At 40.2% G+C, this 27,181-nt stretch overlaps 1 protein-coding gene across 1 annotated transcript in view; it reads right to left on the reverse strand.

Annotated features, from left to right (window-relative positions):
* Nucleotides 1-27,181, reverse strand: part of FYB1 (FYN binding protein 1) — a 185,881-nt gene that overhangs the window by 96,126 nt on the left and 62,574 nt on the right. Inside the window, exon 2 of the mRNA XM_060091654.1 lies at nt 1,270-2,425. Coding sequence (XP_059947637.1) covers nt 1,270-2,398 — 1,129 coding nt within the window. The 5' untranslated portion in view covers nt 2,399-2,425. The remainder of the gene's footprint in view (nt 1-1,269; nt 2,426-27,181) is intronic.

The following is a 27,181-nucleotide window of genomic DNA, read 5'->3' on the forward strand; positions in this document are numbered from 1 at the left end:
GTTATGGCCCGGTATTAAAACGAGAAGGTGACATATGAGGATACAATAAGTGTAACAGGCTAACTCTTTCTAGAAGACAGGTGATCACGGGGTCATTCCAAACTTGCTTTCTACGAGACTGATTAATGGGGGGATTTGATTCCTAACATGTTGGTTGACACCGAGAATATTGGTCTCAGGAAGATGACATGTTGTGAGATGCTTCTACAGAGCCGAAATAAAAATGAACTACCTTTCTACCCAGAACTGCTTTAATTAGATCACACTTTCATAAGTAAAAAATATATATAGTTGTGGTGTGGTCACTCATAAGTATCCTTTTTCCTTTCTCACTATAAACAATGGTTGCATATTATTTGCCTAAAATATTAATCATTTCAAGCATAAGTGAGCTTCTTTCATTATTATGAGGATTACAAATCTTTACCAAGTCATTCAGGATCAACTTTTAGCATGTGCCATAGTATGGTGGTAACATCTCTGGTAGAAAATTAAACTATTTACCCAGGAGGAAAATAATGTATCCCTTGGTCTGGCTTATTATCTTAGTTATGTACTACTTTATGAATCAGAAATGTTCAGAAAAATTTATGCTGATGGAGCAATAGAAAACAGGTGAAATATAAAACAGTAAGTGCCATTTCACAAGAGTCCTGTGCATCTCTTATTTGAATATCGGGCTTAGGAGACCTATGATAAATTTGTGGACATTTAAAATCATTTGGAAAAAGGTTTCTCAACCTCTGTACCATTGACATTTTGGACTGGATAATTCTTTGTTGGGCGGGGCTGCTCTGTGCATTGTAGGATGTTTAGCAGCATCCCTGGCCTCTACCCGCTAGACGCCAGGAGCACCCTCCAGCTGTGACAGTCAAATGTCCCCTGGGCATCCACCACTGTCTTAGAGGTTTGCTCACCTTCTAACTCCTTTGTGGTAGTAGAGGGAACACACCTCAGTCTCATTCAACAGAAATGAAACCCAACAAAGGAAGTAAAAGAAATGGTTATCATTAAGCAAAACCACTTGGCAATCACATGGATGTATTTCTCCCCACACCCCCAAATCAGCCCCCCAAGGCACTTCCTCACAGAATGCTGACCTAAAACTAAGGATTTCACACCAGAGGGAAAAAATGCCAAACAAAAGTCGTCATACACACAGGAGTACCGGTGACGGCATCGTTCCTTGTTACACATTTTTCCCTGGAAGCTAGAACACCCTCTGCTGGGATAAAAACATGTGCAATAGCAAATGAGAAAAGAACTCACTGCTTCCACAAGCGGCTTTCCGGAATTTCGTCAGGTCAACGTGCGGCGGTCTGCTGGGTTTTTGTGGAGGGGGGCCCAGGGTAAACAAGGAGGGCAGGGGTTTCCGCTTGGGGGTGGCTGAATTCTGGTCCTCCTTTTCTTGGCTTGAGCCCCAGGGCCCTGCCATTGTCCACTTCGAAGGTGTCTTCAGGAACTTGGCAGGAGCGGCCCCAGAGGCCGGCTCTTCCGGATTCATTTGGCTCAGGAAGACGTTCTTAGCAGCATCTACCTTCCTATCTTCTCTTCTTTCTTCAGCATTTTTGGAGAGGCCTGGGGCCCCTCTGCTTGCAGCAGGTTTCAGAACGACTCCAGGAAAAGGAAAACTGGACGTCTCGCCTCCACGCTCTTTATTCTCTATATTGTCCCTGGCTGGTTTCAAAGGCCCCGATGTGGCCTTGGCTCCCAGGGCGGCTGGTGGGCCTCTCTGTTGAGCCACAGTCTTGGTGGGGCTTTCGTCTTCCTGGGGGTCATCTGTATTCAGGGATGGCTTCTGGCCGAAGACGGGTTTGGGGAAGAGCGGCTTGGGGTCCTGATCTTGTGAGGCTGACATAAACTTGCCTTTAGCCCCAGCCAGCTTTGGGAAGACTTGCTTCGGTTCATTTTCCTGGGCTGGATGATTTGACCCCGGCTTGGGGCCTGGTGGCTTAAAGTCACGGTCTTGGTTTACACTGTGAGGTGAAGGCTTATTCCCAGGAGGCCGGGGAACCGCAGGTTTGGAATCTTCTTTGTGCAAGTTGATGGCCTTGGGGCCTACAGGTTTCAGAAATCCCGGTTTCACCTCGGGGTCTCTGGTGGCCGAGTTAGCCTGGGGTCCAAACCTGGGACCCACTCCAGTCGGCTTTAGAAATGGAGGTTTGGGCTCCTTGTCAGGCTTTTCCTCAGAAGAAGGTTTCACCCCCAGAGGGGGCTTTGGGGACCCAAACTTGGGCACATTGCTCAGTCCTGCAGGAGGGCTGGCATTTCCTTGGTTGTTGAATAAGTTCTTTTTGGCCTGTACTCCCGAAGGAGAGTTTTGGCCCGGGACCTTGAAGGGCCTGCTGCTGACCGAGACCTCCTCCATGGGGTTGCCCCCTGTGTTAAACTTCTCCATGAGAGACTTCACATTTGCTTTCCCATCCTGCAAGCACAGGGAACAAAAACTCACTGAGAGCCCAAAGTCTCACTTGCACAATTTAAAGTACTACACCTCAAAGGGTTTCCTGGTTTGAGGCCTGCAGCGCCGCTGATTGGTTCGTGATCTATTGTAACATGTATCTTCCTCTATGGCAAAATAAGTTGTGAGAATTTCTTGAAGGGGGAGGGCTATGATACTTAGACTTTTTTTTTTGGTTGTCTTAGACAGACTTGCTTTTTGTTGTTGTTGTTAAGTCACAGCTTATATTTTCCTCTTTCCTCTCACTGGTTCTCTCTCTTGTTGGATTTACTCTGAACTTGGTATTTATGTGTTTTGGTAAACTTGAAAAACTATGAAAGTGACTAACAAATGACCTCTTCCATATTTTATAGCTGAGTCTCTTAAATAGAAACTGCATTTAAAAAATGAAAGCAAGCTCTTCTGTAAATCTGGGTTGCATGCTTTACACGACATAGCCACGTTTGACATTTCTGTGTTTGCAAGCCTGTTCTTGTTCCCACCTATATTTAAGGTCCATCTGTTTGCTAACAGGGAGATGTGGCAGAAAAACCCACTCATTTTTATACATAAGCAATAAAATGAGTTTTTCTACTTATTGATACATATTTAGTGTAAATGATTCAACTGGAACCAGACTAGCAGGCAGACTGCACTCATTTCTAAGAGGCATAATCTGGAGCACACAAGGAAGGTGACAAGGAAAGAGCAGGGACAGCCTGGAAAATCTCATTTCCAGATGCTGGTTTCTCCAGTCTCTGTCCCCCTGGTCTAGAATTAGGGTATTACCTAGTAAAGAGGGCGGGCAGCCACCTTTCTCTGACTATAATCCCATGTAACCTGTAAGAATTCATGGTGGGTTTGCTTTTTCTCTCAAAAGCCAGGAGTTGAACCTTTCTAGTTCTTTTAGGAATATTTGAAAATCTGAGGCTTAGAAAAAAAAAATCACAGGTAGCCACAACAGTTTCCATTTTTTGCTTTAAAATTCACCTAGAAAACGTTTTCTTACTCCCTATCCCCACCTGTCATCGCCAAGCGTATTTCTTCTCTCAAGGCCCCACTCAGATACCACAAAACCAGATCCTGTCCGGCTGGGAAGAATTGCTCCCTCCTCTTGACTCATGTAGCACAGCAGGCCCTGCTACAGGCCCCTGTATTACTTCCTTTCCTAATAATAAGAACCACCGTTGAGCACGTAAACACATGTGCTTGATTCTGAGCCAGGCAGGTTATCTATGTCGCCTCATCTCATTCTTTTGGATGATGGCATTATTTAACTCCATGTCACAGGAAAGAGGATTGAGGTTGAAACTGCAGGAGGACATCATGTAAGAGCATGGGAACTTGGTTGGAATCCTAGTTGATTAGCAGGGCCTCAGTTGCACAATCTGTACAATGGGGATAATAGAGCATATCTGCCAGGATTGTCACGTGTGTTAGAGATAGAATTTGTAAAGTGCCTGCCTGGCCCTCAGCCTGGGCTCAATGTAAGGAAACTATTATTATTAGAAACGTTAAGTAGCATATTCAAGGGCTCACAGCCAGGAACTGTGAGGACAGGGATGCAGACTCAGGTCTGTCTCGGGCTCCAAAGTCCAGAAACTGTCTCATTCCCCTTTGTATAGAACCCTCGGGATTCTAGTATATTTGGGAAATTGTTCAGCTTGGCACTGAGATGAATATTGTGAATGGTGATTTTAAAATAAATGGTCCCTTCAGCAAGAGTTTCTCTCCATGCCAAACTATAGTCTTTCAGGACTGGGGTAAGCAACCTAGGCAGGAGGCGAAAATGAGGTGAAAGGAGCAATTTCCAGCTTGGTTTTGCTTCTTTAATTTACTACCCTGTATCCAAGTTGCTAAAAATATCTTGTTTTCTACCTTGCCTCCCTTGACCATTTTTTTTATCCCCATGATGTTCTCAAATCTTCAAGTAATCCCCAGAGGTAATAGGCAGGAAGGCAGCAGAACCAGGGAGAGTTTGGGTGCTGGCAGAGGGAACAGGTGAAGACGGATCCTACCCTGTGCCTCCTGGGAGATCATAGGTGCAAAGGATTTTAAACCTTAACACAAGATGCGTTAAAAAAAAAACAATACAAAAATTTGCTCCCCACCTGGAAGAAAGTCTGTCTCTAGGGAAGAATCTTTTATTCTAGATTCACTCTATATTTTGTAATTTATATTCTAGATCTACAATTTAGTCCAGAATAAGAGGCTAGAAAGTAGAGTGGTTAAGAGCATAGACTAGGGAGCCAGGTTTTGAGTCTGACCAGCTATTTACTGTAATGTGAGGTATATAAGCTCCCTGGGCCTCAGTTTGTTCACCTCTATTAAGGGAATAAAGAGTCGTGTCATAGGGCTTTAAAAGAAATCAATATCTGTAAGGCACTTTAAAGAATGCCTGGAACCTGGGAGGGTTTCCTATTTTTATAAAGAAAGTGAAATGTATAACTGATTCACTTTGTTACAAAGCAGAAATACACCACTGTAAAGCAATTATACTCCAATAAAGATGTAAAAAAAAAAGAAAGTGAAGACTTAGAAATTATCTATTCTACCTCTCTCACTGCATTGGTGACAAAACAGAAACTAAAGGATTTAAGTGATATCCTATTTAGTCACAGCAACTTCACAACCTGGATTTCATGGGGGGAAATCCATGAGACACACTAACACATTGTCAAACTGCACACCCTGGTTTTAGTTCAGAAAATATGGAAGTGGTTGATTTGGAATTTAAGTCCCAGATGCCAACTCAAAACCAGGAGGCAGTGCAGTATCATGGTTAATAGCTACGTCTCTGAAATCATTGACTTGTTTTCCAGCCTTAACTTTGCTACTCACTAGCTGTGTGATCAAGCAAATTACTTAACCTCTCTGAAACTCAGTTTTCTTTACCTATAAAATGAGAATAATGAGTACCTATTTGTCACCGGGTTTTGTTTTTTAATTAGGATTAAATGAGTTAATGCATGTAAAGTTCTTAGATCAAGAATTGCATGTAATATACATCCAAGGATTGTCTGCCATCATGATTTTTTTTTTGAATTCACTAGTCACATAACATCATTTCTCCAGGTGACCAAATTCTGAAGTTACAATCATTAATGTTACATCTTAATTTTAAATTAATATGACTGAAACAAACATACTGCTGGATAACATTATAGAATTTATGATGTTTGAGTTTGGTTTCCCCACTCTGAAACTTTCAACTGTATGTTGAAAGACAGGGAAAGAAAAAGCCACAGGTTCCTATGTGGGACACATTGAAGAAACAGTAACAGCATCTGAACTTACTAATATGTCTCGTAAATCAATAGCCTGAACTCTACAACTATTTAATCTCTTATACTGACTGCTTAGCTTTAGAGGTTTTTAGTTGTTACAACTCTTAATAAGTTTATCAGATAAAATTTTCAACACCCAGATTCGCCCTTAATCTTAATAGCTAGATTTCTTTCTTTATGATAATGATAGAAAGGCAAAAATGATTAAAATTTTTTTGACATTCTCTCATTTCATTCCACTTTCTAGGGCTCTTTTTACTCTAAAAAAGTTTAAAAGAGGGTAAGAGCAATGTATTTCATGAAAAAGGGAAAAGTAAGCCTGCTCTAAACCCTGACCCTCCAAGCCCTCATGCCCCAGTTCTATGGGGATCTTAAATACTGACTTATCAGTACAGTACAAGTTCATGCCTATTGTTCTGGAATAATTATTAATAATGCCCCCTTTCACTCTCAAAATTGACCTACTTTAAACAATAAATTACATGGTGAACTTACCCAGTTCCTCTCTAGGGTCAGTCAACCACTGTTATCAGTTTGTTATGTATATTTCTAACTGTGCATATACAAATATATAAAAATAAACACACACGCACATCCTTTCTGTCCCCGCCTTTTGCACAAATGGAAACCCCTGCTTGGCACCTTGCTTTTTTCCTGAACTGATACTAAGTTGCTACACACCAGCTCAGCTGGATGTGTGGTCAGCAGCCACTCTGATTGCTTGGTGCCTGTACAATTCCAGCTGTTAAATATTGTCAATATTAATTCTCCTTTTTTCCCCTTGATAATTGGATCCATATCAGTGCATATTATTTGCACCATCTCTTAAAAATAGACTTAATTTCTTTATTTTTTACAACAGTTTTAGATTTACAGAAGAATTCAGAAGATAGTACAGAGAGTTCTCACATAATTTACATCCAGTTTGTCCCTTACTAACCTCTTACATTAATTTGCAGGAACTCTTTAACTTTTAATGATTTAAAGATCGGGCTTCTGTTTATTCTTAAGAAGAGGCATTTCACAATCTAGGAGATCTCAGAGTTTAAGATACTTAAGTAAAACAAACATTTTATCTTGAAATTTACTTGAAATTTATTTTCCAAATTTATTTGAAGCAAATTGTTGTTAATTCCAGCTGTTAATGAGTTTGTGCAGATCTTTCTCCACTTATGATAGTTACATCCAGATAAACCCATTGTAAGTTGAAAATATCCTAAATAGAAAATGCATTTAATACACCTCACCTACCAAGCATCATAGCTTAGCCCAGCCTACTTTAAACGTGCTTAGAATACTTACATTAGCCTATAGTTGGGCAAAATCATCTAACAAAAAGCCTATTTTATAATAAAGTGTTGAATACCTCAGGTAATTTATTGAATACTGTACTGAAAGTAAAGCAGGATGGTTGTATGTGTATGGAATGGCTGCAAGTATATGGGTTGTTTACTCTCATGATTGCGCAGCTGACTGGAAGCTGTGAGCATCACGAGAGAGTATCGTACCACATATTGCTAGCCTGGGAAAAGATCAAAATTCAAATTTCGGTTTTTCGTAGATGCATATTGCATCATTATAACGTTGAAAAATCCTAAATCGAACCATTTTAAGTCAGAGAACGTCTGAACAATGTTTGGCCAAAACTACTCCCGTGCATTGCTCTATAATTATACAGGTGTAATTGTAGAGAAGCTGTTGACAGAAATGAATTTCCTTTAGCCCCCATGTTTTCCCCTTCCTCAGAATTATATATCTTCACTAACATAAACTTAACATGCTTTTCACAGTCCCTGGGAAGATGCAAAAATGCTTTAGCTATATCCTCTGTACTTCTAGTTCACAACTCCAGATTCCAGAGAATCTTTTTTGCTTTCAGCAACTTACATAAAGGCAATAAATCAAGTACATACTTAAACAAAGGCTGAGATGGCATTTAGGAGAGACATCAAGAAACTGCACATCAAGAAAATGTTTTCTTTTGCAGCTAGTTCATCTACATATTTTCATATGGAAAATTAATAACATTGGTAACTGGATTTTGTTTGGTTTTAAATATATCCTGAGCATTAGGTTAATCCAGCGGTTCTCAAATTGGGGCAATTTTGGCAATGTCTGGAGACATCTTTGATTGAAATGGCCGACTGAGAAAGTGCTCTTGACAACTAGTGAATAGAGGCCAGGGCTGCTGCTAAACATCTTACAATGCCCAGGACAGACCCCGAAACTAAGAATTATCAGTCAAAATAGTGCTGAGATTGAGAATCCCTGAACTAATCCTCTTGCTCCTGAATAACTGGAAACATCTTACCAGAAATTCTGCTTTTAATTTTTATAATGTAATACACTCTAAAACCTACAAGTAACTGTAGAGAAACTAATAATACAAAAGACTATCACTAGATTGTTTTCAAAATTCCTTGTCTTTGAAAGTCTCATCTTTGTAAAGTTTCATTTGTAAAGCACAAAAGAAATAAAGCACCCATGAATCGCGGGTAACTAATGAATTTAAAATAACTTTGAGCCTAATTTTACCTCCTTAATATGTGTTAGTGTCACTTTTGTAATTAAAGCATGAGGAGAATGAACCACTCTTATGGATGCTGTTATTCTTTCCTAAATAGAGCCCAAGGAATAAGAGAAGAAAATGATTTCACTTGATTGCATCTAATGCTTTTAATCATGAGGGAGTTGGTAAATAACAATAGTTTATCCAAACTGGTCTCTTTCTCCCTCTATCTCTCTGACTCTCCTTGTTCTTTCTTTCTTTCATCATTGATCAATTTTACCATTTGTAGGTTTTCTTTTTTTTTATTGCTATGTTGAGATAACATGTCAATACTCATGATTTATTTGGTCTGAATTGCTAGTGCTTCTCATGGAACACAATTAGTTCCTACCACTGCCACCACTGTCCAGAACAGAACCCCAGGTAGAGCAGCATTGGTGGCATCAGGGTGCAAGGAGATGCATATGTAGTGGGAAAATGTTCCAGGAAGCCTGCCCTAGTCCTGCTCAGCACGGGTGGAAGAGGAAAGAAGGCAGGTGAGGGTGGCATGCTGCACGGGAGAACACAGCTTCTGCTGAGATGATGGCTCATGTTATTCAAATTTAGGATCCACTCAGCCCAGGATTGACCAGAGGTATAGCAAAAAGACAGAAAAGATAGTTCTTCTGTTAAGCCAGATAAATTTACCATCCTTGAGGTAGGAAGCAGGCTGGTGAAAATTTGGAATAGACTCAAGCAGTTCAAATTTTCATAGAGCAATAGTAATATTTAGCATCATGAATTTATACTGCCTAGATTAAAGAAAATAAAACAACAGATATATTCCTCATGACCAAACCAAGCCCTCCTCCACTTCCCAACACACACACACACACACACACACACACACACACACACACACACAGTGATAAGTTGTCTTTTCTCTTCAAAGTGACTTGATCTGCTATACCCAGTAAACTTGGAAAAGGGATTTTTTTTGGGGGGGGGATTATTTTAGTCCGAAAATAAATTTTCTTAGAACTTCTATTGTTAGAAATTATGTAATAAAACTGTTTTAATTATTTTTGGTTGTCAAGATAGAGTTAATGGTTGAAAATACAGTACTTATGACAATGCTTCACAAGATAGTAGATGGCAAGCTCCACTCTAGACACTGAAACTGCAGTAACTTTTTTTTCATCCCTGTTAACACTGTCTAAATATTTAGGTACTTAATGAATCATAATTTATGTATTTAATGTGTGTTCTCTGTTTTCTTAAGGAGATGTAAAAGCAGGGACCTGGTTTTATTTTCTTCCTCAAAAACCTCCCTCTGCCACCCCCTACCCAAATAAGCACTCCCATAATGCCTGCACATTTCTTTCCATAATCACTATTAAACATATGGCTGACAGGCTGAATTTACTTGAATTTCTTCATGACTGATCACACAGATGAAAGTAGGAAAAAAGGTTTCCTTAGCCTCTTAAGGAGCATTGAACCCAGTCATGAATCTATTCTTGAGAGCTCCTTGCTTAACGGAATGTTTACTTCATGGTGAATGGGCTGTGATAGATTCCAGTTGACTGAGCCTCTGATACTGAAGGGAGCGTCAGGCCCCTCTTCAACAGGATGTGGGAACATGCTTCTCACCACAAGTTGAGTTCTTGGGGTGGGAGCGGGCTGCTGCAGGCTGGGCAAAGCATAGGGAGGAGGAATGGGCAGTGGGAGAAGTGGTGGCAGCCCCGACTCTGACAACCCCTTACATTTTTGTCAGTGACTTATGAAAGTGGAGAGGGAACTGCAGACCACCCCAGCCTCGTGTTGTGAGGTGAAATATAGTAGGAAGAAAACACCTGGTATGAGTGGGGTCTCTCCGGGAGGTGTGTGTGCGTGGCTTCCCTTGATGCAGGTTAATGTGGCATTTTTTCCTCAGGAGGCTGTCCTGGGCATCTTAGCAGAAAACCTGTGCAGATGTCACTGTGTATCATCATTCCCTCTTCTGGGATCTCAGGCACCTGCTGCTCTGCACTCTTTCCTGGTTCCTACTGGGTTCTCTCTTCTAGGGTGAATTGAAGTAGAGGAAGCCAGGTCACACAGCAACTTAAAGCCGGTAAAGCTTTACTGGTAAAGCTTAACCAGTAAAGACCCACCTCCCAAATGCTGTGGTACCTTGAATTCTCCAGGTATATTGATCAGTTAGGCTTTTGGGTACCCTTTGTCTTTAAACACAGGCTTGAAAATCACCATCATTCTACAAATTAGAACCTTCAAACCTCTTCCTGGTCATCCGACCAAATAGCTCCTACACAAATACAGGTTTTTGGTTTTTTTTTTTTTTTTTTTTTTTTTTTTTTGCGGTTCACGGGCCTCTCACTCTTGTGGCCTCTCCCATTGCGGAGCACAGGCTCCAGACGCGCAGGCTCAGCGTCCATGGCTCACGGGCCCAGCCGCTCTGCGGCATGTGGGATCTTCCCGGACTGGGGCATGAACCCGCGTCCCCTGCATCGGCAGGCGGACTCTCAACCACTGCGCCACCAGGGAAGCCCCACAAATAATTGTTTTGACTTTGGCATGGTCTCTGATGGCTTAACCATTAATGGATGAGGAAATTACCTATGACTTTCTATGTGTTTCTGAAATTTGTTCTGCTGTAAGTTTTTGACTTCTTGATGCTAATGGAATAGCAATAGGATGTAGATAATATAGAACAACAAACAGTCCTGACGCCATGTGTTTTTGTTATTCCATTTTATATAGTTTTTATAGCAAATTTATCTTATATTTTCTTATGATATTATTCATTTAGCCTGCATAAACTATACCAAATCAGAGGATAAGCTCGGAGGAATTTACATTTTGTATAATGAACTTGTAGATAATTGAAGTATTTTCATAGATCTCTTCCTAGGGGCTTATTTGGATCTTAGGATAATATTTAATGTCCACATCATAATACAATATAAGTCCTTTCATTTTGCCTGTGTCGCCAACTCTGTCACCTCAAAGAGATCTTAGTTTTGTCTACTCTTTCTAATGGTTATTCTATTTTCATATAAAAGGAGTATAAACCAGCAAAAGAAAAACTCACTTTGCTAAAAACATATGAAATTTGAAATAAAACATTCTTGATGGCTGAGAAAGATACTCCTTGGCATAGGAAAAACAAGATAGAAATGTCCTGCTCTCTTTTTTTCTCAGCCCCCAGATCCCTCTCAACACACATAAAGACACCTTGACACCAAGCCTGGGATTTGAGTTCCTTTCTGCAGTTGATGAGTAGAAACTGAAAGTGCGGGGATGGGGAGATGAGGCCATCTGTGGGGTTTTCTAGATACTTCCTTCCCAGCGTGTGAAAAGTTCTGTGTGAAGAGAACTGCTTAGAAGAGGAAGATTTCAACAAGCCCATCAAGACAGGGGGTGGCACTAACAAAAGATCAAGATGAAGAAAAAAAATTACATGAGACTGAGTGAACTGATGAGGGTGATTATAATTTTTGTGACTTTCTGTTTGAATAAAAAAAAAAGACAGGGGGCAGCAGCTCGTCAGGGAGGGATCCAGAATGTGATTTGAGGAAAATAAAAACTAGATATAAGAAATGGAGGGTGGGGCTTCCCTGGTGTTGCAGTGGTTAAGAATCCGCCTGCCAATGCAGGGGACACGGGTTAGAGCCCTTGCTCGGGAAGATCCCACATGCCACGGAGCATCTAAGCCTGTGCACCACAACTATTGAGTCTGTGTTCTAGAGCCTGAGAGCCACAACTACAGAGCCTGTGCTCTAGAGCCCGCAAGCCATGACTACTGAGCCCACGTGCCACAACTACTGAAGCCCACGCACCTAGAGCCTGTGCTCCGCAACAAGAGAAGCCACGACAATGAGAAGCCTGCTCACTGCAACAAAGAGTAGTCCCCGCTTGCCGCAACTAGAGAAAGCCTGTGCACAGCAAAGAAGACCCAACACAGCCAAAAATAAATAAATAAATAAATAAATAAATAAATAAATAAATAAATTTATTTTTAAAAAAATAAAAAAAGAAATGGAGGGCTATGGAAGATTCCACACACAGAGATGGTTGATATTTGAAACCTCAGTCTACAGAATATGTGGAATCCTTCCCCCACACCTCTCCCCAACTCATTTTTATTCTATTTGTTCTCTTTTTGAACGTGGAAGAAAATGCATTCAGTATTTTGTAATCAGGATTAAATAATATAATCACCTCACGGTTCTGACCTCACTTTTTCTCTCCTATAAGTCACAGCAACAAGACTTTGCCATGAAATGAGCAATTTCTCTCACCTTTGTCATCATGGGGCTCTTTACTGTCAGTTGCACCTTTTCTCATTAAAACTGTGATATCCTCAATTTCAACCTTTCCATGGTGTATATCCTGCTTTTAACACCTAGCCACCCTCTTTTCCCAGGCACCCTCAATTTTCCAGGGTGCTACATGACTTCAGCTGCTCTGGGTTTTCACATACCCTCTCATTCATGCATTCCATCATTCCCTCTTGAGGGTACTGGTGATTCCTTGCTTATGTGTTAGTTCTAGTACGTGGCACTTTGCCACTATCTAGATTAAAGTCTGTGCTTTAGTAAGATCGCTTATTCCAGGCTATAAATCATCTCAATATTTTTCTATGAACACTCGTATATCTGGCAAAAAACATTCTGGAGTTTGGTATTTTGCACCCATTACTAATTCTATTATTAGAACTAATAATCACATTAAAAAATTCCATATATAATATCTCTTTTGATCTTCCCAAAAGCCTGGTAAATTCTTATTGTTACAGAAATGTAAACGGAGTTCAAGTACATGGTAGAAAGGAGATCTAAAGCCAGAGTTTCTGATAAGTCCTGTGTTTTCCCGAATACATCATAAGATCATGACTTTCTTTCTTCCTTTTTTTTTATAAATAGGTTTTTTCTATTTATTTTTATACAGCAGGTTCTTATAAGTCATCAATTTTATACACGAGTGTATACATGTCAATCCCAATCGCCCAATTCATCACACCCCCACCTCTATCTGCCCCACGGATTTACCCCCTTGGTGTCCATACGTTTGTTCTCTACATCTATGTTTCAGTTTCTGCTCTACAAACCGTTTCATCTGTACCATTTTTCTAGGTTCGACATATACGCTTTAAGATACGATATTTGTTTTTCTCTTTCTGACTTATGTCACTCGGTATGACAGTCTCTAGATCCATCCACGTCTCAACAAATGACTCAATTTTGTTCCTTTTTATGGCTGAGTAATATTGCATTGTATATATGTACCACATCTTCTTTATCCATTCATTTGTCGATGGGCATTTAGGTTGCTTCCATGACCTGGCTATTGTAAATTGTGCGGCAATGAACATTGGGGTGCATGTGTCTTTTTGAATTGTGGTTTTCTCTGGATATATGCCCAGTAGTGGGATTGCTGGATCATATGGTAATTCGATTTTTAGTTTTTTAAGGAACCTCCATACTGTTATCCATAGTGGCTGTTTCAGTTTACATTCCTACCAACAGTGCAAGAGGGTTTCCTTTTCTCCACACCCTCTCCAGCATTTGTTGTTTGTAGATTTTCTGATGATGCCCATTCTAACTGGTGTGAAGAGATACCTCATTGTAGTTTTGATTTGCATTTCTCTAATAATTAGTGATGTTGAGCAGCTTTTTGTGTGCTTCTGGGCCATCTGTATGTCTTCTTTGGAGAAATGTCTACTTAGGTGTTCTGCCCATTTTTGGATTGGGTTGTTTGTTTCTTTAATATTGAGCTGCATGAACTGTTTATATATTTTGGAGATTCATCCTTTATCCGTTGACTCATTTGCAAATATTTTCTCCCATTCTGAGGGTTGTCTTTTTGTATTGTTTATGGTTTCCTTTGCTATGCAAAAGCTTTTAAGTTTCATTACGTCCCATTTGTTTATTTTTGTTTTTATTTCCATTACTCTAGGAGGTGTATCAAAAAAGATCTTGCTGTGATTTATATCAAAGAATGTTCTTCCTATGTTTTCCTCTAAGGGTTTTATAGTGTCCAGCATTACATTTAGGTCTCAAATCCATTTGGAGTTTATTTTTGTGTATGGTGTTAGGGAGTGTTCTAATTTCTTTCTTTTACATGTAGCTGTCCAGTTTTCCCAGCACCACTTATTGAAGAGACTGTCTTTTCTCCATTGTATATCCTTGCCTCCTTTGTCATAGATTAGTTGACCATAGGTGTGTGGGTTTACCTCTGGGCTTTCTATCTTGTTCCATTTATCTATGTTTCTGTTTTTGTGCCAGTACTATATTGTCTTGATTACTGTAACTTTGAAGTATAGTCTGAAGTCAGGGAGTCTGATTCGTCCAGCTCCGTTTTTTTTCCCTCAAGACTGCTTTGGCTATTTGGGGTCTTTTGTGTTTCCATACAAATTTTAAGACATTTTGTTCTAGTTCCGTAAAAAAATGCCACTGGTAATTTGATAGGGATTGCATTGAATCTGTAGATTGCTTTGTGTAGTGTAGTCATTTTCACAATATTGATTCTTCCAATCCAAGAACATAGTATATCTCTCCATCTGTTTGTGTCATCTTTGATTTCTTTCATCAGCATCTTATAGTTTCCTGAGTACAGGTATTTTACCTCCTTAGGTAGGTTTATTCCTAGGTATTTTATTCTTTTTGTTGCAATGGTGAATGGGATTATTTCCTTAATTTCTCTTTTGGATCTTTCATTGTTAGTGTATAGGAATGCAAGACATTTCTGTGCATTAATTTTGTATCCTACAACTTTACCAAATTCATTGATTAGCTCTAGTAGTTCTCTGGTGGCATCTTTAGGATTCTGTATGTATAGTATCATGTCATCTGCAAACAGTGACAGTTTTACTTCTTCTTTTTGAATTTGTATTCCTTTTATTTCTTTTGCTTCTCTGATTGCCATGGCTAGGACTTCCAAAACTATGTTGAATAATAGCAGTGAGAGTGGACAGCCTTGTCTTGTTCCTGATCTTAGAGGAAATGTTTTCAGTTTTTCACCATTGAGAATGATGTTTTCTGTGAGTTTGTTGTATATGGCCTTTATTATGTTGAGGTAGATTCCCTCTATGCCCACTTTCTGGAGAGTTTTTATCATTAATTGGTGTTGAATTTTTTTCAAAAGCTTTTTCTGCATCTATTGAGATGATCACATGGATTTTATTCTTCAGTTTGCTAATATGGTGTGTCACATTGATTGATTTGCATATACTGAAGAATCCTTGCATCCCTGGGATAAATCCCACTTGATCGTGGTGTATGATTTTATTAATGTGTTTTTGGATTCTGTTTGCTAGTAGTTTGTTGAGGATTTTTGCATCTATATTCATCAGTGATATTGGTCTTTAATTTTCTTTTTTTGTAGTATCTTTGTCTGCTTTTGGCGTCAGGGTGATGGTGGCCTCATAGAATCAGTTTGGGAGTGTTCCTTCTTCTGTAATTTTTTGGAAGAGTTTGAGAAGGATGGGTGTTAATTCTTCTCTAAATGTTTGATAGAATTCACCTGTGAAGCCATCTGGTCCTGGACTTTTGTTTGTTGGAAGATTTATTTATTTATTTATTTATTTATTTATTTATTTAATGGTACGTGGGTCTCTCACTGTGTGGCCTGTCCCGTTGAGGAGCACAGGCTCTGGACACGCAGGCTCAACAGCCATGGCTCACGGGCCCAGCCGCTCCGTGGCATGTGGGATCTTCCCAGACCAGGGCACGAACTTGTGTCCCCTGCATTGGCAGGCGGACTCTCAACCACTGCGCTACCAGGGAAGCCCTGTTGGAAGATTTTTAATCACAGTTTCAATTTCATTACTTGTGATTGGTCTGTTCATATTTTCTATTTCTTCCTGGTTCAGTCTTGAAAGGTTATACATTTCTAAGCATTTGTCCATTTCTTCCAGTTTGTCCATTTTATTGGCATAGAGTTGCTTGTAGTAGTCTCTTAGGATGCTTTGTATTTCTGTGGTGTCTGTTCTAACTTCTCGTTTTGCATTTCTAATTTTATGATTTGAGTCCTCTCCCTCTTTTTCTTGATGAGTCTGGCTAATGGTTTATCAATTTTGTTTATTTTCTCAAAGAACCAGCTTTTAGTTTTATTGATCTTTGCTATTGTTTTCTTTGTTTCTATTTCATTTATTTCTGCTCTATTCTTTATGATTTCTTTCCTTCTGCTCACTTTAGGGTTTGTTTGTTCTTCTTTCTCTAGTTCCCCTAGGTGTAAGGTTAGATTATTTATTTCTTGAGGTAGCCTTGTATAGCTATAAACTTCCCCTCTTTGAACTGCTTTTGCTGCATTCTAACAGTTTTAGATTGTCATGTTTTCACTGTCATTTTTCTCTAGGTATTTTTTGACTTCCTCTTTGATTTCTTCAGTGATCTCTTGGTTATTTAGTAACATAGTGTTTAGCCTACACATGTTTGTGTTTTTTACGTTTTTTCCCCTGCAATTCATTTCTAATCTCATAGCATTGTGCTCAGAAAAGATGCTTGATATGATTTCAAGTTTCTTCAATTTAAAGAGGCTTGATTTGTGACCGAAGATCTATCCTGGAGAATGTTCCATGCGCACTTGAAAAGAAAGTGTAATCTGCTGTTTTTGGATGCAATGTCCTAAAAATATCAATGAAATCTATCTGGTCTATTGTGTCATCTAAAGCTTCTGTTTCCTTATTTATTTTCATTTTGGATCATCTGTCCATTGGTGTAAGTGAGGTGTTAAAGTCCCCCACTATTATTGTTTTACTTTTGATTTCCTCATTTACAGCTGTTAGCAGTTCCTTATGTATTCAGGTGCTCCTATGTTGGGTGCATATATATTTATAATTGTTATATCTTCTTCTTGGATTGATCTCTTGATCATTATGTAGTGTCCTTCCTTGTCTCTTGTAACATTCTTTATTTTAAAGTCTATTTTATCTGATATGAGTTTAGCTACTCCAGCTTTCTTTTGATTTCCATTTGCATGGAATATCTTTTTCTATCCCCTCACTTTCAGTCTTTATGTGTCCCTAGGTCTGAAGTGGGTGTCTTGTAGACAGCATATATATGGGTCTTGTTTTTGTATGTATTCAGGAAGCCTGTGTCCTTTGGTTGGAGCATTTAATCCATTCACATTTAAGGTAATTATCGATATGTATGTTCCTCTGACCATTTTCTTAATTGTTTTGGGTTTGTTTTTGTAGGTCCTTTTCTTCTCTTGTGTTTCCCACTTAGAGAAGTTTCTTTAGCATTTGTTGTAGAGCTGGTTTTGTGGTGCTGAATTCTATTAGCTTTTGCTTGTCTGTAAAGCTTTTGATTTATCCATCAAATCTGAATGAGATCCTTGTCAGGTAGAGTAATCTTGGTTGTAGGTTCTTCCCTTTTATCACTTTAAGTATATCATGCTATTCCCTTCTGGCTTATAGAGTTTCTGCTGAGAAATCAGCTGTTAACCTTATGTGAGTTCCCTTGTATGTTATTTGTCATTTTTCCTTTGTTGCTTTCAATAGTTTTTCTTTGTCTTTAATTTTTGCCCATTTGATTACTATGTGTCTTGATGTGTTTCTCCTTGAGTTTATTCTGTATGGGACTTGCTGTGCTTCTTGGACTTGGGTGGCTATTTCCTTTCCCATGTTAGGGAAATTTTTGACTATAATCTCTTCAAATATTTTCTCGGGTCCTTTCTCTGTCTTTTCTCCTTTTGGGGTCCCTATAATGTGAATGTTCTTGCGTTTAATGTTGTCCCAGAGGTCTCTTAGGCTGTCGTCATTTCTTTTCATTCTTTTTTCTTTATTCTGTTCTGCAGCAGTGAATTCCACCATTTTGTCTTACAGGTCACTTATCTGTTCTTCTGCCTCAGTTATTCTGCTATTGATTCCTTCTAGTGTAGTTTTCATTTCAGTTATTGTACTGTTCATCTCTGTTTGCTTGTTCTTTCATTCTTCTAGGTCTTTGTTAAACATTTCTTGCATCTTCTTGATCTTTGCCTCCATTCTTTTTCCGAGGTCCTGGATCATCTTCACTATCATTATTCTGAATTTTTTTGCTGGAAGTTGCCTACCTCCAGTTCATTTAGTTGTTTTTCTGGGTTTTTTTTCTTGTTCCTTCATCTGGTACATAGCCCTCTGCCTTTTCATCTTGTCTGTCTTTCTGTGAATGTGGTTTTTGTTCCACAGGCTGCAGGACTGTAGTTCTTCTTGCTTCTGCTGTCTGCCCTCTGGTGGATCTCTTTCTTTCTTATGTAGTTAGTGTTTGGAGTTTAAATTCTCAGCTCACATACAAAACTTTTTAGTTTCCTTTTCTGATACAAAAATTTTCCACTAAACTCTCATAATTTACCTTCTGTTCAAGAATCCCTAATCAAGTCAGGTGATGTGTTAACATTTTTTCTACTCATTGGATGAGATGAACAAGGAGACAGAACAAGGTATAGTGGGTGTATAGCTCTGGCCAGAACATCTTGATTGACTTTGCAACATCACAGGCAACCTGGAAAGGGGAAACAACTAAGAGAAGACAAACAATGCTGCTTGATTTTTTGATGTTTGTTCTAAGGGTGTCTTGGTGTGGGGGTGGGTTTTTAGGCAGGTGACTGTATTAGTGTCTCTTTCCAGCAAATAGCTGCCCCTAGAGTCTATAAAATGAGTCGTCCAATTGCCAGTTCAGGGACATGGGGCGCCATTCTGGCTCATCCACTGTCCCATGGGGATGGTGTTTATTGCTTACCTGGCTGCAGCTTAAAGTTTATTACCCAAGTGAGGTTGAAGATGGATGTGAACTGATGTGAAAAATTTGATCTTATATTTTCCTACAGTGAGATGTTTTCTTTATTTTTTTCTAAGTTACAGTGATTGCAGGAGCAAAGTGAAAATGACTCAATCCCTCAAACCATACACAAAAATAAATTCAAAATTGCTTAAAGACTAAAGTATAAGACATGACACCATAAAACTCCTAGAAGAGAACACAGGCGAAACATTCTCTGACATAAATCGTAACAGTGTTTTCTTAGGTCAGTCTTCCAAGGCAATAGAAATAAAAGCAAAAATAAACAAATGGGACCTATTCAAGCTTATAAGCTTTGGCACAATGAAGGAAACCATAAACAAAAACAAAAGACAACCTATGGCCTGGGAGAAAATATTTACAAACCGACAAGGACTTAATTTCCAAAATATACAAACAGCTCATGCAACTTGATAACAAAAAACAAACAACCCAATCAAAAAATGGGCAGAAGACCTAAATAGACATTTTTCCAAAGAAGACATACAGATGGCCAACAGGTACATGAAAACGTGCTCAATATTGCTAACTATTAAAGAAATGCAAATCAAAACTACAATGAGGTATCACCTCACACCAGTCAGAATGGCCATCATCAAAAAATCTACAAACAATAAATGCTGGAGAGGATGTGGAGAAAGGGGAGCCCTCCTACACTGTTGGTGGGAATGTAAATTGATACAACCACTATGGAGAACAGTATGGAGGTTCCTCAAAAAACTAAAAATAGAGCTACCATATGACCCAGCAATTCCACTCCTGGGCATATACCTGGAGAAAACCATAATTCAAAAATATACATGGACCCCAATGTTCATTGCAGAACTATTTACAATAGCCAGGACATGGAAGCAACCTAAATGTCCATCAACAGAGGAGTGGATAAAAGATGTGGTACATATATACAATGCAATATTACTCAGCCATAAGAAGGAATGAAATAGTGCCATTTGCAAAGACATGAATAGACCTAGAGACTATCATACAGAGTGAAATAAATCAGAAAGAGAAAAACAAATATCATATAATGTCACTTATATGTGGAATCCAGAAAAATGGTACAGATGAAGTTACTTGCAAAGCAGCAATAGCAACACAGATGTAGAGAACAAACTTATGGATACCAAGGGGGAGAAGAGGGGGTGGTGCATGCCAGTGTTCATTGTAGCACCATTTACAATAGCTAAGATGTGGAAGCAACCTAAATGTCTATCAACAGATGAATGGATAAAGAAGATGTGGTTGGGGGCTTCCCTGGTGGCGCAGTGGTTGGGAGTCCGCCTGCCGAAGCAGGGGACATGGGTTCGTGCCCCGGTCCAGGAGGATCCCACATGCCGCGGAGCAGCTCGGCCCGTGAGCCATGGCCACTGAGCCTGCGCATCCAGAGCCTGTGCTCTGCAATGGGAGAGGCCACAACAGTGAGAGGCCCGCGTACCACACACACAAAAAAAGATGTGGTATATATGTATATGTGTATATATATATATACACACATATATATGTATATGTATATACATATATATGTATAAAGTGAAATACTGCTCAGCTGTAAAAAAGAATGAAATAATGCCATTTGCAGCAACATGGATGGACCTAGAGATTATCATACTGAGTAAAGTAAGTCAGACAGAGGAAGGCAAATATCATATGATATCGTTTATATGTTCTAAAAAATAATAAAAATGAACTTATTTACAGAACAGAAACAGATTCACAGACATAGAAAACTAACTTATGGTTACCAAAGGGGAAAATGGGGAGAAGGGATAAATTAGGAGTATGGGATCAACAGGTACACACCACTATGTATAAAATAAACAACAAGGCTTTACTGTATAGCACAGGGAACTATATTCAATATCTTGTAATAACCTATAATGGAAAAGAATTTGAAAAAGAATATAGTATATATATATATATATATATATATATATATATCAGAATCACTTTGCTATACAACTGAAACTAACACCGTATTGTAAATCAATTATACTTCAATTTAACAAAAAAGAAAATGACTCAAAAGTGAGGAGAAAATGGCATTTCAATAAGATCAAACTTACATGTAAACATCTTACTGTCCAGATGAAATTTTGTTTGATTCAAAATATTTTTTTAAACTTTTAGAAAAAATTAAATGACTTACATATAAGTGTGGCTAAAATGTAACAATGGACCAATGTCAAATTTCTAATATGAATAAAAACAATAAAAATGACTTGAGAGGTACAAGCATACTTGTCACTGACTAAAGTTAGTTTTTGACTGATAAGGTAAATAAAGGTATCTTGGATGTCCTCTTTGAGGTGAAGACAAGGAAAAAGGAAGGCAAGAAGCACAGGGTGTGGTAGAATCACCCTGGAGATTTTTTCAGGCTGCACATGCTAAATGTCCCAACGCATCCTGCTTTGTGTCTCTAAAAATTTCTTTATGGAGAATCACCAGCCCAACCACTACAAATGGGAGGCTGTAGAGTCCCCTGGTGTATTTGAGTACAAAAATGATGCAAAACCATGGGGATCCTGGATCCCTCTTGTTCTTATGCTCATATGATCAACTCCTGCTAACAGAGTTGCAGAAATTCAATGGCAAGGACTAGGATGTCTTTCGGGGCTACCCTGATTCAGCATGGGTGAATAGAACTGGGGTGCAGATGTTGGCTGCTTGTCTTTCTAAATTTCCCCTCTGTCTTCTATGCTCACTAAATGGGTTCAATGGTAGCAATCTCAAAATATATGTCCATGTCTCAGAACCTGTGCCTGTGACCTTATTTGAAAAAGGGTTTTTGCAGATGTAAGAATCATGTGAGGGGATCATCCTGATTATCTAGGTGGCACTAAATCCAATGACAAGTGTCCCTATAAGATACAGAAGAGGAGAATACAAGAGAGAAGGAGATGGCCATGTGAAGGTAGAGGCAGACTTGGAGTGATGCAGCCACAAGCCAAAGAATTCTGGCAGCCACCAAAAGTTGGAAGAGGCAAAAAATGGATTTTCCTCTAAAGCCTTTGGAGGGAGCAAGGCCTTGTCAACACCTTGATTTCAGAACTCTGGTCTCCAGAACTCTGAGAGAATAAGTTTCTGTTGTTGTAAGCCACCTAGTTTGTGATAATTTGTTATAGGATCCACAAGAAATCAATACACCCACCCTCACAAAGATCCAAATTGCCTTTGTTCTATATTTCTATAACTGTCCAAGCACTTGCATGGATGAGGTTTAGGATGAAGGTCAGAAAGTCTTGTTTCATGATTATTTTTACTGAGCCACCATTTGTTACCACCCCAGAGCAAGGTGTGCATACTGGGATGGCCCCTGGCTTGGAACAACAGAGTGGGGAATTAGTCATATGCAGTAGGTGAGCTTTGGGGGCATTTAACGTGCTCTTGGAAGAAAGATCAGGTAATAGTCAAACCAACATTGGTGGCACAGACTTGGCAATAGTACTAATAAAGTATATATTGAATTTATACAGCTCAATGGTTTTGCTGGTTTCCTGTCCATGTAAGGAGGCTAGTTAGCAGAGATTAAAAAAACAAAGCAAGTTCTGAACGCTCCAAATGAATCAGAGAAACCCCAGACCAGCTTCTGTTGGGGGAATATTCTTCAGCTTCTAGGACTTCCCTTTGGATTCTCATCCCTGCCCAAACATGTACTTGGTCTATTCCTAGTGGCTGGTACAGAGACAATTCCAATCTCTATTTCTCATCAGTCAGCAACTATAGAAATAAATGCCTGGGACATGCTTGACCCTGGGCTTTGGTAAAAGGAAAGATCAAAATGAGCCTTAAAGGGGGGCCAATTTTAATGGGAAGACTTACCTTAGACTCACAGTGTTTGAGAAAGAAAATAACCTTAAACATCAGTGAATTCAAGCTCTTCATTTTACAGGAAAGGAAACAGGGTAAGTGATCTGTCCAAAGTCACACAGCTACTTAGTGGCAGAACCAGAATCTGGGTCTCCTGTTTGCTCATCCATTGGGTCCACTGTCCTGTGCTACCTGGCCTGTGAGATAACAGCTTCTACAGCATCTTCCTTTTAAAAACAGTCACGACAATAGATAATGCTATGGATTGCCTTCTGTGCTAAGAGCTCATAATAAACCATGAAGAAGTTATCGTTATCCCCATTTTATAGAAAAAGAAACCAAGGCATGGGGCAGTTCAGTAATTCACCCAAGGCCCATAGCTGGTGAATGGCAGGCCCCACCCCCACCCCCATTCAAACTCAGATCTTGATTCTGGAACCACGGTCTTAGCCACAACCCCTGGGACTACAGCCTTAACTTTGCCAGTAGGCTACGGTCCTCTCCCACATTCTTGTTCTTAAAAATGTTCACCCAGAGGCAGCCCGTGCTAACACCTCAGACCAATGAAAGGTCTTGTCTACTTCCCCTGACATCTCTCTCTCTCGTTAACGTGGGATTCCAGTAGTAGAAAGAAAACATGAGTTTTAAAACACAGTAAGGCTACAACAAGCTTCAAAGCAATCGCTTGCACTTAGCTTTTGCGCCACTAGGTGGCGGTGTGACCGCTCGATGAGGCCGCCATAACTTTCAAGGGTGTAGAATTTCCCCCAAAACCACCTTTACTGAACTTGAGTCCAGGAAAATGGCCTCTGGATTCCCACAGGAGCTGGGAAACATTTAAAGTGCACTGGTAGTTAAATAAATGGATGGAAATAACATGCAGGTAGCATGGATTTGAACTTTTAAAATAATTTCCCAAGAGAAATGGAGTCCTTCTCAGACATTTCTGTTTGAAACAGAAGGCTAACTTCTCCAGGGTGTCCCATGAATACACCATGATTCGTTTGACATGCCTGATCAACTTTAATGGAGCATTTTTAAAGATGTGGTTTTATTGGAAGGAACAATCGCGTCCTCCTGCCCCTCATTTATCATTAATTTCTTGGAGCATTAGAATCTGAAGTTTGAGCCCCATCTTGTACATGCACATGGTTTTTTGTTGTTGTTGTTGTTGTTGTTTTTTGCGGTACGCTGGCCTCTCACTGTTGTGGCCTCACCCGTTGTGGAGCACAGGCTCCGGACGCGCAGGCTCAGCGGCCATGGCTCACGGGCCTAGCCGCTATGCGGCAATGTGGGATCTTCCCGGACCGGGGCACGAACCCGTGTCCCCTGCATCAGCAGGCGGACTCTCAACCACTGCGCCACCATGCACATGTTTTGATCAACGTAAAATCTCCCCCGACAGTTTCTCAGCATGGACAGAAAAGCACAGCCATGATTTTGCCTTGTGTTCATAAACCCATCTATTTTTCGACACAGAATAATCCCTAATGCCAAAATATTTAAAGTGGCAAATATTAATGATCTCTTATTATATATTAGTACACAATAAATATATATAATTTTATACTCACAACAACCCTGTGAGGTAAGTACTATTATTATCCTCATTTTTTTAGAGGAGAAAACTGAGGCACAGAGAGGTTAAGTGGCTGGCCCAAAGTCACACAGCTGGTAGGAGATACAGTAAGAGGCCTATGCTCTTCTTTTAAATACCTCATTGTAAGTTTAGTTAAAATGGGGGAGGCACGGGGAAAGGCCCTGTGATTCTTTTCATGAGAGGTAGCAATTCATACAAGTGGGCCAAAGTCTCCAACTAAATATTGGAGGTATCAGTTGCTCTGAAAAGATTTCCTCAGATGCCTTGTAGCACTTTGTCATCATTTGTCCCACTTTGCCAGGATTCCTTCTGAGAAGACAGGGTTGATGGCAGCAGAGCCCCCTTTCCCTAGTCTGTGTAGGAATTCCACATGAATCCCCACTTCCTGCCAGGTCCTTAAGCTTTGGGGGAAAGTGAGATTTGTTCCTCTTCATCAAAAGGTAAGCACAGGCTTGTCAGTAGCCAAGATGAAATCAATCGTCTGTGCCCAATTAAGACCAGGGCTCTGGTTTTGTTCCAAGACTTCATTTAATACCAGCAGCACCAGAGGTTGGAACAGGCATGTGTGACAGGCCCTATCCAGTTATGAAACAGCAAGTGACAGACACATTTTTATCTGCTTATCACCCTTCTGGCTACAATGAGGCTGAGTTGTGGTGTCTGATGTCCACCTCTTCTGCTATTTTCAACGGAACATGCTTTTCTGTCAATGATTCCAGCCAGCACAATCTGCGCTGCCAGAATTTGGAGGCGGTACCTTTTCCTGCTGTAAAAAAAAATCACACATTGGTTTGAAAAGGGAAACCTGGATAGAGCTGTTACCTGAACTCCTGAAGAATGAAGTGGGAGGGTGGTCTCATTGAGTAGGTCTTCCTGGGGCCAGGGGCTGGGCTCACTCACTTTTGGCTGTTGTGTCTGCTTGGCATGTAGAATCCAAGACCTGTGGCACTTACTGAGCCCTGGCCAGGAGATGTCCAGGGGAATGGTTGAGAGATCCACTCTTCCCCGCTCCCCACCCCACCAGGCTGACTTAGACAAGAAAAGTTCTATTGTGCCCTCAGGATATTGAGTAAGAAGGAGGAGAAAGAGGGGAACTAAAAAGAGTCTATTCGGCCTGAATGCTTCTGCTGACAGTCCGACCAAGCATGTGATATTTAAAAGAGCAAAACCAAGTCAAGGCTCTTCTGCTGCCACCATGGCTGTCAAAGGGAAGAACCTGGAAGGCCTTTGGTTCTGTAATCTGCTTGCACACCCGGGGTTGTCCACCTGCCATGGAGGTCAAGGACGGGGGGCTGTGACTAGGGATGTCCACTCCAACATGTGGAATGTTTGGGACCCAAGTGCATCTGTAGTTGGGAGGTGAAGTGGGCTGCTTGACTGCAGGAACTGAAGGGGATTGCAGCGGGTGGAAAGCCCAGTGGATTCACTCTTGTCTGTTCTTGGTTAGACTTTTCTTCAAACTCTGGAGAAAATGGAGTATTCAAATGACAATCCATGTTAAGAGACTGCCATTGGCACAAAATGGGATTTTAAGAAATTGTGGGGCTTCCCTGGTGGCGCAGTGGTTGAGAATCTGCCTGCTAATGCAGGGGACACAGGTTCGAGCCCTGGTCTGGGAGGATCCCACATGCCGTGGAGCAACTAGGCCTGTGAGCCACAACTACTGAGCCTGCGCGTCTGGAGCCTGCGCTCTGCAACAAGAGAGGCCACGAGAGTGAGAGGCCTGTGCACCGCGATGAAGAGTGGCTCCCGCTTGCCACAACTAGAGAAAGCCCTCGCACAGAAACGAAGACCCAACACAGCAAAAATAAATAAATAAATTAATTAATAAACTTCTACCCCCAACATCTTCTTAAAAAAAAAAAAAAGAAAAAAAAAGAAATTGTGGCTATTAAATTAACCTCCCCTATCTTCCTTCTATTCATTCATTCATTCATTCATTCATTCATCAGTCATCCACATTAAGCACCTACTGTATATGCCAGCACTGTGCTAGTCAGAAAGGTGAATGAGACAAGGCTCTTCCCCTGAGGGGTTTATAGTCTTGTAGAGGTTATGCCAGGAATGGCCACTTTCCTTCTTATATAATTCTCCTTTCTTCCATAGGGTTGACAGACTTTGACTTCTGTGCCCAATCTGGCCTATGGCCTGTTTTGCAGAGCCTCAAGGTAAGAATGGGTTTCCCATTTTTAAAGAGTTGTAAGAAAAACAAAGAAGAAGAGCAACAATACATGACAAGGACTATATATGGCCTAAAATATTTACTATTTGGCCCAAAAATATTTACTATTTGGCCCTTTGCAGAAAGTTTGCCAACGACTCTTCTATAGTAAGATAATTCTTGCTTTTTAGCCAGGCATACAACTACAACTACATTTTCTACCCCTCTCGACACTAGCTGTGGCCATATGACTAAGTTTTGGACCGTGGGATCAAGGCTGAAAAGATCTGAAGAGCTTCTGTGTAGTGCTCTTAAGCTGGGCTCACCATGCTTTTCTCTGCCAGAATGCTGTGTGGGCCTGAGCCATTCAGACTTATTGATGACTAGGGCTTATTAATACCCTAGTGATGGCAGAGCCACAGATGGAAGGAGGCTGGGCCCTGGCACCAGAGAGCAACTCTACCATCCCTGGATTTACTGGATGGTTATGAGGGAGAGAAAGAGAAAGAAGAAAAATGTTAACTTTTTTTTTCACTCTCTAATTTTTTCTTTTATTGGAGTGTAATTGCTTTACAATGTTGTGTTACTTTCTGCTGTACAACAAGGTGAATCAGCTA

The sequence above is a fragment of the Mesoplodon densirostris genome, chromosome 3, assembly GCF_025265405.1.
Source record: "Mesoplodon densirostris isolate mMesDen1 chromosome 3, mMesDen1 primary haplotype, whole genome shotgun sequence".
NCBI classification, from domain to species: domain Eukaryota; kingdom Metazoa; phylum Chordata; class Mammalia; order Artiodactyla; family Ziphiidae; genus Mesoplodon; species Mesoplodon densirostris.